The sequence below is a fragment of the Zootermopsis nevadensis genome, unplaced genomic scaffold (genome assembly GCF_977971745.1).
Source record: "Zootermopsis nevadensis isolate Lab colony 2312 unplaced genomic scaffold, Znev_1.0 Znev_ptg000012l, whole genome shotgun sequence".
Taxonomy (NCBI): Eukaryota; Metazoa; Arthropoda; class Insecta; order Blattodea; family Termopsidae; genus Zootermopsis; species Zootermopsis nevadensis.
In genome coordinates, this window is record NW_028259144.1 from 12,067,841 (window position 1) to 12,082,071 (window position 14,231).

Below are 14,231 nucleotides of genomic sequence, written 5' to 3' on the forward strand. Positions count from 1 at the left end.
TTGTTGTTGTTGCGGACCCCTGCCCAGAATTATATTATACATTACCATTAAATATAATACAGCCTACCTATAGTATAGGTAGGTATAGATTTTATCGTCATGTCGTTTACGCTAATGTGGAAGTAACAAATTAAGATGAAAGCTTAAAATTCGCAGAAATACAGCGTAAAAAAATAAAAGCATAGAATCTACTCTACTCGCGTAACCCTTAGGCACAACTTGCGGACCCCCAGTTGAGATACATTACTGTAACAGATTTTGATTAAACTTGACATAAGACACTTTTGTTAGAAGATTATTATAATTTGCGTTTTCTTTAGTGTGTTTCAATCTTTACACTGCGTAAGGGCCAAAAAATGTATGGTTATATATCACCAAGTATTTACCTGAGAAAACACGCCTTGAAGAAAACAGTTCTTTTTGGCATAATATTTGTATTAATTTCCAAGATATCGATTAACACTGCATGAAAGTTTTATCTGTCCTTCTACTCTCCATACATTTCTTGTGAAGTATTTTTTGAGTGGTAAATGTTCAGACATGGATGCTAAAATGTTGAGGCGCTGGAATTCTATACTATCAAAAATTTTACTCAATTACATAATACTGACTTCTGTAAATGCCAATTTAAAACCAGCATCCTACAGCAAACAGACTGCCTCCCGAATGCGGGGACGAGTAGCATTCGCATTTGCCTTGACAAGTTTAAATTCTGTGTGTTTGTAACTCAACAAACCCTCGACTCGTCTCTGATTTTTACACAAGTGTAACTGCTTGCAGTGAAACCATTGAAAAATACTGAACAACTATACATCAAAATTTGATGTAAATGCGATAAACACAGGTTCCGGAGGGTTCCTTAAGTCTAGCCCAGTATTGCATCAGACCGTTCAATGGAAAGTGCAGACAGAAAGATACATTACAGCACTTTGGAATTTTTTCCTCTGCTGAAAGTGTGTCGTGTGCATTATGGTATCACAGGATATGCGAAGCCTCAAAAAGAGAAACGTTAACAAATCTTTATTAATGATAGAATATCACACACTGTAGCCTCACTCTTAAACAGGCTGAGGGTGTTTGATAACAAAGTGTTGATTGTCACATTTGAATCTGGAAGAGATGAAGAAACAAAGCGTTAAGAAAATTGCACGGCACAGTTGTTAATATACTTTATATTTTTACGAGTAAAAATTGTGGATGCGTAATCTTCATTGTCTTAAACATGTATGCTACTTTGCCGCGCATATAAACATGTTCCCTAAACTGCCATTTCTAAACAGAACAGCTAATTCAAATTACTAAATCACCCGAATAAACAACCCACAGACCCAGAATACATTTCCACACACATCGCTGTGGACTATAAAATACCAGTACTCGTGTTAACAGAAGTGTGTTAACACTTTGACAACGCAGTAGATGATTTATTTCGTTGCCTTGCTAAACAGGAGTGGAAATTGTGACTTCGGTTGATTACTCTTATTTTCCAGATGCAATCTTTGCGATTTCTGTCCTTTATAATTCGTTAGCCTTAGTGTTCATTCGCTGCATATACAAATTTTTCGTTGCACAACTGTTAATCATAGATATTACAATGCATATAACATTTCTTCTGCATTCACCATATTCGAAAAACGTTTCAAATAAATATTATAAATCTTAAGCAGATCTGTATTTTGAGCCATGTTTTGAACAATGCTTTACTATTTAAAAATCTGATTAGATCCTATTCACGGTAGTGATTGTACTGAATTGGCATGAACCACAAGCATGTTTAACCAACATTTAGCGTAGACGCTACTGTAACACTTCACCGACATTCCTTCGCAGTTTCGAAGATTACGTTTTAAGACGGACAGAAACTACCTCTCATTTATGTGTCAGTTTTACGTTATTCGTGTAGAGAACGAAAGAAGAAAGAAAAAGAAACGCAGTTGCTACTATTATTGTCATAATCATTGTTATTATTTTGCTGTTATTGTTATTATAGTCGGCGCAGTAGTTTTTGGCCGGTGGAGAAGCTAGTGGAGCTGTGCACCTGAGGTGGCACGGTCAGTGTATTTCTTTTGTTTGGGCGTTCAGTCACACAAGCTCCTCGGTGCAGTCAGCATTGTATTATCGCACAAGTGACTCGCTCCTAGCCTTCCCCTTGAAAATTCCACCGGCCAAAAACTACTGCGCCGACTACACTACATACTATCTTCAGCAGTTATGTCTGTTCCTGCTCCATTCATTTCGTCAGTTCTTTTCTTCCTCAGCTTACAAACGCCTCTTCTTCGTCGTGATTTATGTATTTACGATGGTAGTTCAGAGATTATTGGAACTTGCCTAGAATACAGGCTGAATGGTGATGCCAGCCACACAATCACACCTCAGTTCACTCCACATATTCCCCACTGAGGTCAAATGCACCGCTGCTATCTTTCTGGTAACTTCCTGATGGATATAGAAAATAATTCTTTCCTCATAGTACGCACCGACTCGCGGAGTCCGCTCTGCAAGTCATCGTTGGCGGCCACATAGTGGCTAACACGTCTTCCATTGCGCGACCGCCTATGGATCACTCATCTTATAAAACAGGGCACAAAATGATGGGACCAAATCCGATTCATCTGGCGGATGCAGTAGGACAATGAGCCCAGTGGCTGTGTTAGTTGACGGCAGGTATGGGGCATGGCATTAATCATGGAGCATCAACAATTTCTGTGCCCATTTGTCTTCGCGGCATTGCTGGATTTTCCGGCGAAGACGTGTGGGCCACTGAGGGGCCGCCGACGACTTGCAGAGCGGACTCCGTCAGTCGCTGAGTACTACCACGAAAGACTGGTTTTGCTGCATCGATCAGGAAGTTGTAAAAAAGATGACAACGGTGCGTTGACCTCGGTGGGGAGTATGTGGAGTGTGCTGAAGCGTGATTGTGTGGTTGTCATCATCTGTCAGCCTGTATTCCAGGCGAGCACCAATCATCTCTGAAGGAACCTAGTAAGAGGCAGTGTAGGCATTGTCATCATTCATTCTCTCCAGATAATGAAACCATCGTCCCTATAGTTATATCATCTTTAATGTAGATTATCCGTATTTGTTTCTTTGCCCCGTCGAGTTCAGCCTGTTGTTGTTCCCATAAATCGTATCTGTAGAATTCGGTTCTGATTAGTTGTATTTTATACCTTTGTTTCACTTATAGAAAAATGCGTTGTCACGCTGGCCCTAAATATAACTCCATGGGCAGAATTTCCGAACTTCCATCAAAATATTAAGTTACGTGCATTCTGTGTAAATCTTTACATTGTATATGACATGCTAATAGCCGAGAACACGAAACATATTCACTTGATCATATTTTATTCCTTGCTGAACTTTGTTTTGTGGAAGCTGGTGAATGCCATGGCCTTGGTTTAGAGTCAGTATTGGAACTACACAGGCCTGCATATATTTATTGATAAATACACACATGCATACGTAATTTTAAATTAATTATTGCAGTTGTTTATATCTTATTAAATTTACTGACATCACTTACTCCCTAGGAAAGATGTCAGGTACCCATTGGGTAGTAGGTTGATCTGGGTGTTGAGGTGAAGAAAAAATCCCTGCAGGGAATTTTCCCCGGTCGTCCAGTCCGTAGTTTAGTCACGATAGTGGCTCAGCTATCAATCATAGAAAGTTGCTTTGGACCACTCTTGCGTTTAACAAAATTCATGCCTGTCCATCCGCATGTATTTTTATATGATCTTGTTTAACAGATTTCTATTGTAGTAGACCTGTTTGTGTGTGAAAGTTGTCAGGCGACTTTGTTTTACAATCGTATCCGGCGAATTTAGTTTTACGCGAATCTAAGATTATGTAAACTTGATTCGTTTTATAAAGAAATACTTTACAATATCCTAATAAGAAAGCTGAGCCGTGGCGTAAAATACGGATCTTATTAATTCAGATCTGCCGTTGTTTCAAACATCTCTCGATAATGAAATATAAGTAAAATAATAATACATTCCTCTATTTCTAATGAATTTTGTAAACAACTGAATTACATACTTCTCTGCTACAGTCGTTCAAGTAAGGCCAACCTGATTTATTTAAATTTAAATGTAATAAAAATTAATGTTATTGATTAATTAATTTATATAATTGTGATATTCAAGGTTTTTTCAGTCTAGATCGATTTATTCATTGTTTTATTTAAATGTAAGCTTTGTTCGAATTTTGTGTAATTCTGCGGGATAATTTCTACTTTAGTTGGTATTGCTGAGTCAGTTAAGAGTTAACACGTGTGCACAGAAGCTACAACCGGTGGTGAGAAGAATAGATCGAAAATTTGTCAGTATTGTTGCAACTGGGGGCCCGCTTTGTTTATCAATCCTAACTTAGGTGTTTATATTTATTTTGTTAAAGGGAGCACTGACCTTTTATAACGTTGTCATTGGGGCAAAGATGGATTTTGGAAATGCCTTCAAAACTGGATAGCTTCCAGAAGTGGAAAGTGATTAACAAGAATTCTAAGAAATCACGTGGTTCAGATTTTAGTAATTAAGGACTCCCACCGACCAGAATACTCGTTACAAATGTAAGAGCTTGGTTTTCAGAAATAATATGAGTCAGGAAAGAGGAAATTTTGTGGCGTGATTTTTTTTTTAAATCGAGGGTACTCGGTTAAACACCAGGTAGTTTCATTACTCTTCTTCGTTTGGAATTCGAGACGGTTTTGACTAGAAACTGCGCTACTCCGATTCTGGAAACTAACACAAGTCTAAATTATGGAACCTTTTGAAATTGTTACAAGCCGTGAGTAGGTATACTGATGCATACCAAATAACTTCGCATTTTAAGATAATTGCGAGTAATTTCACTTGGTCCGAAGGCCATTATAAGTGAATAATTTGCTTGTGTCAACTTCAAAGCCGACTGGACAAGTAATTTGCATTTAAACAACAACTGGTGATATTTACTTTCATGTATCTTTTCTGTTGTCATTGTCATTTCGGCCGTTAACACCTATTTGAGAGAGAGTGTTATGTTCAACCAATTAAAGTAGATGCAATCATCACTTTGTTGCTACTACATTACGAGTTTTTGCAGCTCTTTTTGCACGATATCAGCATATGGATAAGAGGAACGAAACGAGGAAACTAAATAACACGAATTCCACAGTGTAAATTAGCGAAGAACGTATTTGGAAAATATGCATATTCCTTAGGAGTGCATCTTCTCCCTGACAGAATACATGCTACGATTTCTCTCTTTTTGATTTCGTACTTTGTTCTTTAAGGAATGCCTTTGAAGTTATAAAAGAAAGTGTGTACACTCTCTTTTCGCTTTTACTGTTACAGTAGGCCAGTATACTAAATCTTTTGCAAACAAAGTACAGTTTTATTGAGCCGTTACGTTGTTTGATCTGAAAACATTCATTAGAAAATCCCGGGCAATTAATAACCTTCTGGTAACAAACAGTTTATGGACGGAACGTTCGGTTATCAGATTTTAATCGAGATAAACTTCTAAATTTTGTGTGTTACTCACTGATTAATTGGTGACTTTTGTGCGTGTTAAATTTTCTTGACTGAAATATTAGGAATCGTTTATGGGCTAAGAGTGACATTTATCTGCTGCAACTGCCTTCATTCCACATGCGTATATAGGTTGTAGGCCTGTATGGTTGTGTACTTTATGTAGATTTTCTGTCTACGTGCATCTAGAAGATTGTACAAAATGTCGCATGCAGTATGAAAGTTGTCCGTGCCTATTCCACAAGCCATGAAAATTCACGAAACGTACGCAATTTGTACATAAGCTAGAGCAGGCCTATTGTCCGTCCTCGCTGATGATTTCGTAGTTTTCTTCAGTTTTCTCAAGCACGGTGGCGCTACTTTAAGGTCATGGCCGCCTGCTTCCACTTTATTACTTATGAATTCTCTGGTAAAAGGATCCAAAGGTCAACACCACCAACGCAAGAACCCATCCTTGGATATTGTCCTGAATCAGTCCCGTCCACTTGTTTTACTCACAACCTACCTGCCTAATAAAATAAGTTTTAATTATTACAGTTCCATCTCATCCTTGTTATACCAAGCAAGCTAGTATAGCGGTAAAATTCTAGGCTTGTGTTCAGGGTGCACATAGATTACCACCTGGCCTTACTGAGGTTATTCGTGATTTTCCTCACGCTATCCATAGAGATTACAGGTTAGTACATAGGCATATAAGTGAGCCAAGGCAGCATCCTTTCAAATCCTTTCCTTCGACCCCACATAGCCTTTGCAGATGAAACAACATCGTTAAAGAAACTAATAATTAATATCCCATAGTGTTGCAAGTGGAAAGATTTCGCGACAAAAAGGCTATATTGCTTCCTTTTTTCTCCTTTGAGCTCATATATAGGTCACTTCTTTATTTACACTTAGCAGTTCTAAGGAAGATATATAAAGTTCGAAAGAGCAATAGGCTACGTGTGAGAAGTTTATAGGGAAGAACATTGCAGAATTTTGAAACAAAGTTCTCAGGAAAACACATAAAAAGTATGAAGTGTGAAATTTATATTATACAACGAGGTTTATCTCCACCAGTATCATATTGTGCAACACAGATAGGTTGAATGATAATGATGTGCAAGTGTATCACTAATACGTCTGAACAGGTTCATATTAGCTTTCCAACTTGTAGTAATGTCACCCGATGCGTCGTCGAAGAATCTGAAGTGTGTAATTAAATGCAGCTCGACCTTACTATCAATGAGGGTTTAGCGACCAACTTACAAAATTCGTGCTCTTGATCTCATCGCTCGGCCGGCTTCACCATTAAACTAAAGTGTTGTTCAACACGAACTGTTCAGTCGCCAAGAGAAAACGAAAAATAAACAAAGCTGTCAGCTGTGTGTGTGAAAAGCTTACAGTATAACTAGAATTTTCCGACAGTCATAGATTAAGCCATGAGCCGACAGAGTTCCGCTGATCACGGTTTGGAAAGAACTGATTTATAAGATGAAACACGTGGACGGAAGCACGGGACCTCCCATTATGCACTGACCACAAGTCAAAAAACGTAATAGGACTAAAAAAGAAGACTCTCGATTTACCGGTTACATTGAACCTTGCAAACAGTCTTATTCTCCTATTTTTCCTTTTAAATAATGTGACAAGATAATTATGTAGCCTACATCTTCTTAAACCATTACGTATCAGTCCTTCTGGAATGTTCCTATTCTGAAGTAATTATGAAAACATAAATAGTATAGATATTTTGTGGGTCTCCCTAGGCTGGGTGTCGACTCGTCGCAAGGACAAGAAACCCAAAGCAACGCGCGAAAACAAATGTTGTATTCTAGCGTCAAATATCATACAGACAGTAAAACCACTGTGATCGAGATAATTATACACTTATTGCTGTTTAAAGTTATAAATAATATTCTATGTTTGTATTTATTGGACTGACCTCCAGCATGATCTCATACGTGATATTTTCATAATAATTAATAATTTATTGAATTTTAAACAATATCTACACTACACTACAGCTTGAAATGACGTGTTTAGCAAGATAATGAAATGTTACAAATCGTAACATATAGTCACCTGTTTTATGTCGGAGCTTCAGGGTGACTCTGCGAAACCTCCTAACAACCCTGGATGCAAATGACGACATCCCGTGATGCGAAGGTGAAGTCGACGACTTACGAGGTTTAGATGTTACCATGCTAACGTCTAGGCGTGTAGGCATGGCCACTCTGATCCACCAACAGAGCAATCAATGCAAACCACCATATGATACGGGTCTGACTGACCGTCTTCCCAGCACGGGAGAAACCAACAAGTTCAGCGTGTTTCACACATACTGTCACTCAAACAAAACAATACTTTTTTAAACGTTTTGAGATGTCATTTTTCGGTGCTTTTAACACGTTTAAATTAACAGTGTGCGGAGTATAGTATAATGCTCGCTCCCAGCGTATTGTGTGGCTGGATGCAGGTAAGTCATAAAACTGTATTAAAATATATAGCAAGGTACCAGATCCAACTTCTCACATGCTTTTAACAGACGTCGTAGTGGCGTCTTCCTCCCTTCACCTCCCCACAGACACACCCATGTTGTCCGCGCACACTCCTTGGTGTCATGTATGTCATCAGCCATGCGCTCGAAGCCACGCACAGAAATTGAATAAACACAACTTCGAGTGGTATGTCGAATGACGTAATATCGGATACTGGAAGTGGGAATGAGCGGTAAGTATCGCTGTTACCAAGCACTGGAAAAGCAAATTTGCAGTACCACGAATCTTGAGCTGTTTTAAAATTTCTCACTTGCGTTATTAAGTCGGTGATAAAACTAAGGAGGATTATATGGGCGTGACATGTAGAACGCATGGGAGAGATTATAAATGCTATGAAAAATATAGGTTGGTAAACATGAAGGGAAGGAACCACTCGGGAGACCTACATGTAGATGAAAGAACAATATTGTTTGATTGTAAATGGGTGGGCGCCCAATCAACCCTTGCACCGTGACAATTTCTTCTCATTCACAAAATCTGCCAGCAGCTCCGTACCTTCTAAGAAGTACAATAGCTCTGTATTCAAGTGCTCCTTTATTGACCGCCATAATCAAGGCCTCCCTATAGGTCCCTGGCCTCATAGAGTCCCTAGGTCAAAGAATAATATTAAAATGGGTCTTAAATATAGGATGTTGCAATGTGGACTGGATTTATTTAGCTCATGGTAGGGTCTAGTAGGGAGCTCCGGTGAACACTGTTATGGACATTCGCGTTCCATGAAATTTGACAGAGTAGTAGAATAATTATGAACTATGAATTGGAAAGAATACAGATGGACTCGGCCGTGGCTGACTTTATTATAGTGTTCAAGAATTTTCCTGGAGAGACTGAGAAAATTACGAAGCAAATGAGACAGGACAATTTGTGTTCGAGCCGCTTTTCCAAGTCACATTTGAGCCAGCCCACTCGGTAGTTTGTTAGTTTGTTAAGTGTAAAGATTCCAGCTGTGGAAATTACGAAGTGATTAATGCAAAGAAAAAATCTTAGTTCATGCTGCCCAAAACGTTCTAAAGTAACGTGTCTAAAACCAAAAATTGTTTTTAAGTGACTTTGGAAATGGTACAGGATTTCGATGTAGAAACTGGTTTTACAGTCCAAGTCATACCTCAGTTTTCTCTACTGCAGTGGTTCTGTAAGAAAATTGAACCTGTCCTGTACAAACAGTGTTTTGTCGTAGCGGTGATGGGCGTTTGGATGTCAATATAAATTTATATATATTCTATATTTCTTATCACATGTTGGAATTCAGTGTGGTGACTGAAGGAAAGTATCTACCTTTATTCAGAAACATTAGGAATATTTGACTGGGAAATTACCCCATCGCAAAGTACAGATGATTAAGACAGAAATATTTTGATAAATATGTACTGTACACCTCAAGTTGAATTTGGGTGCCTTAGTCTGATGGAGGTGTGTAGAAATTGTCTACCAGATCACCAACTGTTTGTGTTGTTTGGAAGTGTGAGCTGTTGCTTCAACTTTGTGATATGTGTGGCAATATACTGTGTTACGGAAAGCCACAAAAGTCCACCTTAATCTCGTATAGTAAATAAACTCATGAGATCATCCTCTCTCATACTGCGGAGCCTAAAACTGAAGACCTAAAATATACTTATGTTTGGTCATCTACAAACTAGTTGCTTACCGGTATATCGCGATACTCGTTACAGCAGTGAGACAGGGCTTAACTGCGGATCAAGTTTTTTTGTGGGAGGAGGAATGTTCCTTGTTGTGATTATCATCAACTAACCGAGTTCGATTTTACTTACAAACAGGATTCCTCTCTTTGCTAAGTTAAGACCGAGGCTCAGGTACACACAACCTTTTATTCAAAGAGTTCTGGGGTCCCCCTATCCACATAATTCAGCCGAAGAATAAAGTCTACTGCTCTCTTCCATCTGGAGCAGGTGTGTACAAATTCATTAATGTGTTAAGTCAGTCAGAATTTTCTTATTCTTTTTTCATTTGTGATTTATTTAAAGACGCTGTCAGTAGCTTAAACGTTTTATGTCGAATGATGGGGGTGATTGATGAATAATGAATGGGAAAGGGTATGGAAGGAAGCGGTCGTGACCTAATTCGAGGTACTATCCCGTAATTTGCCTGGAGGAACTGAGAAAATCCGCGAAAACCATTCGTAAGAATAGCCGGTTCTTCGGTCCGAGATTTGAACCCAGGACCTCCCGAATACCAAACAGGTGTACTACCCACTCGGTGGTGAAATTCGGTGGTAGAAGTCACTCGTTAAGTGGTTACCAAAATCCGGTGCACTTGCCAGAACATTGCACGCATATCCATTCACATCTCACTAATAATTCTATCCCAGGTCCTGGAAGAAGGCTACAGTGGTCCCTATTTATAAAGGGGGAGATCGATCGGTAGTTGGGAACTATAGACCGGTCAGTTTAACCTCAGTGGTTTGCAAGCAAATGGAGCACGTTATAGCAGGGTATCTAAGGCAAGTCTGGGAAAGGAGTGAGTTGTTATATGAGGGTCAACATGGGTTTAGACCAGGGTACTCATGCGAAAGTCAAGTAGTCACGGTTTGTCAAGATGTTGCTGATTCATTGGACGAAGGAATCAGGACTGATGCGGTTATAATAGATTTCTCAAAGGCATTCGATTTAGTCCCACACGATAGGCTGATTACAAAAATTGCTGCAACCGGTGTGGACTTGAGGGTAGTGGTATGGGTAAAGGAATTTCTCTTAGGACGTTCGCAAAGAGTAAGAGTGGACGGGCAACTATCTCATGAAGTCAGGGTAACGTCAGGAGTGCCGCAAGGGAGCGTATTAGGTCCCTTGCTATTCCTAGCTTATGTTAATGATATCTGGAAAAACATTGATTCAAATATACGGCTTTTCGCTGATGATTGTATAGTATACAGGAAAATAATGGATAGTGGTGACATTGATAAGTTACAGACAGATATGAATAGATTATGGGAATGGGCGGTAGAAAATGAAATGAAGATAAATCCAGGTAAAAGTAAAGCAGTCAGCTTCAATAAAGCTAGGGTGAAGGATAGGCTGAGGTACTTTTTTGGGGATCAATTTATTCCAGAGGCAAATAGCTTTAAGTACTTAGGAATACTTATTCGCAGCGATCTGAGCTGGGCAGATCATGTAAATTATACACTAATTAAAGCATGGAAGGCTCTCCATTTCGTAATGCGTATACTAAAAAAGGGAAATAACAATACGAAACGTTTAGCTTATACGTCGCTAGTGAGACCGATACTTGAATATGGAGCTGTGTGTTGGGACCCTTACAGGGAAGGGCAGGTAAGAGCCCTAAATCGGGTGCAGAAGAGAGCGGCTAAATTTGCAAATTTCACGAACGAATCTGGTTGGGAAACATTGGCACAGCGTAGATTGATAGCCCGAATGTGCGCCCTTTTCAAAGCATACACGGGGGGCCGGGCTTGGAAAACGATAGAGGATAGATTACTAAAGCCATGCTACCTGGGCAGGGACGATCATACTCGGAAAATTAGGACTAGGAAACAAAGAACGGATGTAGGCAAATATTCCTTTGTAAATAGGATCATAAGAAGCTGGAACCAATTACCTCCAGGCGTGCTAGAGTCTTTCCCCTGTAAATTAGGCACCTTTAGAAAGAGGGTCAGAAAAGTAGTTACAAGCTAAGGGTTATTAAGTTGGGAATAAATGGTGATAAGGGAAGTGAAGTGTCTTAGTCTCCAAGTGATGAAGGGCTGTAGTTCTTTGGGATAAAATTTTCATGTACTGAGAGCGGACTTTATATTCTACTCTAAGTATTGTGATTAATTAGTGGATGTGTGTTTTGTATTGTGTGCCAGATGTTTTATTTTGAGTGTGGTATGTTGTATTGTTGTGTCTCATTGTATTCATGACGTTTGTAATACAATACAGTTATTGTCTTATGTCTAGGTGGTATTAATGTTTTATTTTTTTTTAAGTTAAGTACTTTAGGTTGGATGGTTTTGTAATTTATGAGTTGGTTGATTTTGAGTGGGATGTGTTGTTTTGTTGTGTCTTATTGTTTTTGTTGTGTCCTTTTTTTATTGTTTTGTTCTGTCTCTGTGTTGATGTATCTCATTGTCTGTTGTGTCTTATTGTTTTTGTTGTGTCCTTTTTTTATTGTTTTGTGCTGTCTCATTGTGTTGATGTATCTCATTGTTTTGTTGTGTCTTATTGTTTTTGTTGTGTCCTTTTGTTGATTGTTTTGTTCTGTCTCATTGTGGTGAGGTATCTCATTGTTTTGTTGTGTCTTATAGTTTTCTTTTCTTGTTGTGTTTTTTTATTATTGTTTTTGTTCTGTCTCATTGTGTTGATGTATCTCATTGTTCTGTTGTGTCTCATTGTTTTGTATCTTATTGTAGGTCACTGCCACCGGGTATAAACCCATTTGCAGTCAATAGTAAATAATAATAATAATAATAATAATAATAATAATAAAGTTTTAGACTTGTATTCGGGATGTACCCGGTTCGAATCTCTACCGATCTACCTACTGTCCTGGATGAATTGTCTTGTAGTTTTTCTCAGTCTGTCAAAGCGATTTCAGGGATACTGTCTTCAGATAAGTTGTGGTTATATCTGCTTACACCAAGCATGTCAAACTCAAAGGCTAACACGGGCCACACAAACAAGGTTCAAGTTTATGTGGGCCGCAAAAAAAAAAAATAATAATAATCAATTTTCATAGAAACGTAGGTTTATTTCGAAAAGTATAGTATAAAAAAAAGAACAAGAACAACGATAAAATGAAATGTTTTCTTCCTGACACTTGGCATCTCTTCTCTGCTACTATCTTTCCTACTTCGAGGGGAATCTTGTTCGCAGTGATTACTTTCAAAACTAACCCAAGGTGAATGTCAGTAATTCTGGATCTGACAGGAGACTTATTTCCTTTCATAATTGTAAATAACTGCTCACACCGATAAGTACTTCCAAACATGGAAATAATTTCATATGCGAATTTTCGAGTATTTTCAAACCTGGCAGGTAAATATTTGCAAAATCCAGGCACGCCAACTTCACTGAATTTTGCCTTCAAATTAAGTTACGAAATTTTTATTAAAACGTTTCTTACATATCGTTATATTGGCTGGGCCGCAAAAATATTCGTTTTGGGCCGCATGCGGCCCGCGGGCCGCGAGTTTGACATGCTTGGCTTACACCATTCACAGTCTTCCCAAATCTTATTTATAAGCTTTCATGGCGTATACTGCTTGAGCACAGATGTGAATTTATATTAATTATAATTGACTATTAATTTCCTCCCAAATGATGTTGAACTAAAATGCCGTATTATGTAGAGAGTTATGAACAAAACAGTTAAAATCATAGGTATTATCAGAATAACTTTTGTCCATTTGTTAATTCTGAAAAAAAATCTCTTCATTTATAGCGTGACATGTCTGCATTAGCATACTTAATTTGTTAGTCACTTTGCCTTTTTTCAGTGATAGCGTTCTTTTGTCATTGTAATTCTTCATTCACAAAATATAGATAATTTGCATCATGCAATGTTGGAAACAAGTTTAAAGTGTATTCACGAAGGCCTGTCCCGGGAAACAAAACATATTTTCGAACCTTCATTGTTATTATTAATGTTATTGACTAACACCACTAAGAAACTGATACGGGGCTATCCTGAACAATAACTAACTCATAACTTTCCAATAAAATGAAAATTACGACGTTAATAGAACCTGAACATCCTTAATTATCACCATAAGAGGGCATCATTTGCCCTTAATTTTAACCGCTTGAAATCAGTTTACATCTACACAATGAAATGAATTAGAATTACTGGTTTTCTGGATATTCAAAATCATACTAGTCGAGAAATACAGTAATTTTAAAAGTGGTACACCATCGTCAGAACCCTTTAGAATTGACAACTAAATGCATTTTGCAGGGTACTCGTATATTTTAGATATCATTGGTTTATTTTATTTCGGCATATTTTACAAAATTTCTATCTACTTTGTCTTAGAATGCTAGATGGATTTTTAGAACCAGCAATTCTATTTTCTGTTAAGAACTTCTAGTTATGACAAATACTAAATTTTCGAGACTAAATTTTCAAACGAGTGGTTATCGTATCATTATTCACATCGTAATAAATGTGAATCTGTATAGGCTACTGAATAATTTAATAACCGTTGATGTCAAACTAGTTGGTGAAAATGTATGCAGCT

At 38.1% G+C, this 14,231-nt stretch overlaps 1 protein-coding gene across 2 annotated transcripts in view; it reads right to left on the reverse strand.

Annotated features, from left to right (window-relative positions):
• LOC110831279 (Kv channel-interacting protein 4-like) overlaps nucleotides 1–8,143 on the reverse strand; it is a 40,537-nt gene extending 32,394 nt beyond the window's left edge. Inside the window, exon 1 of one of the 2 annotated variants that reach the window (XM_087347907.1) lies at nucleotides 7,566–8,143. In XM_087347907.1, coding sequence (XP_087204033.1) covers nucleotides 7,566–7,710 — 145 coding nt within the window. In that variant the 5' untranslated portion in view covers nucleotides 7,711–8,143. The remainder of the gene's footprint in view (nucleotides 1–7,565) is intronic. The other variant, XM_087347906.1, reaches the window with a different exon arrangement.
• Between the last annotated feature and the right edge of the window lie 6,088 nt (nucleotides 8,144–14,231).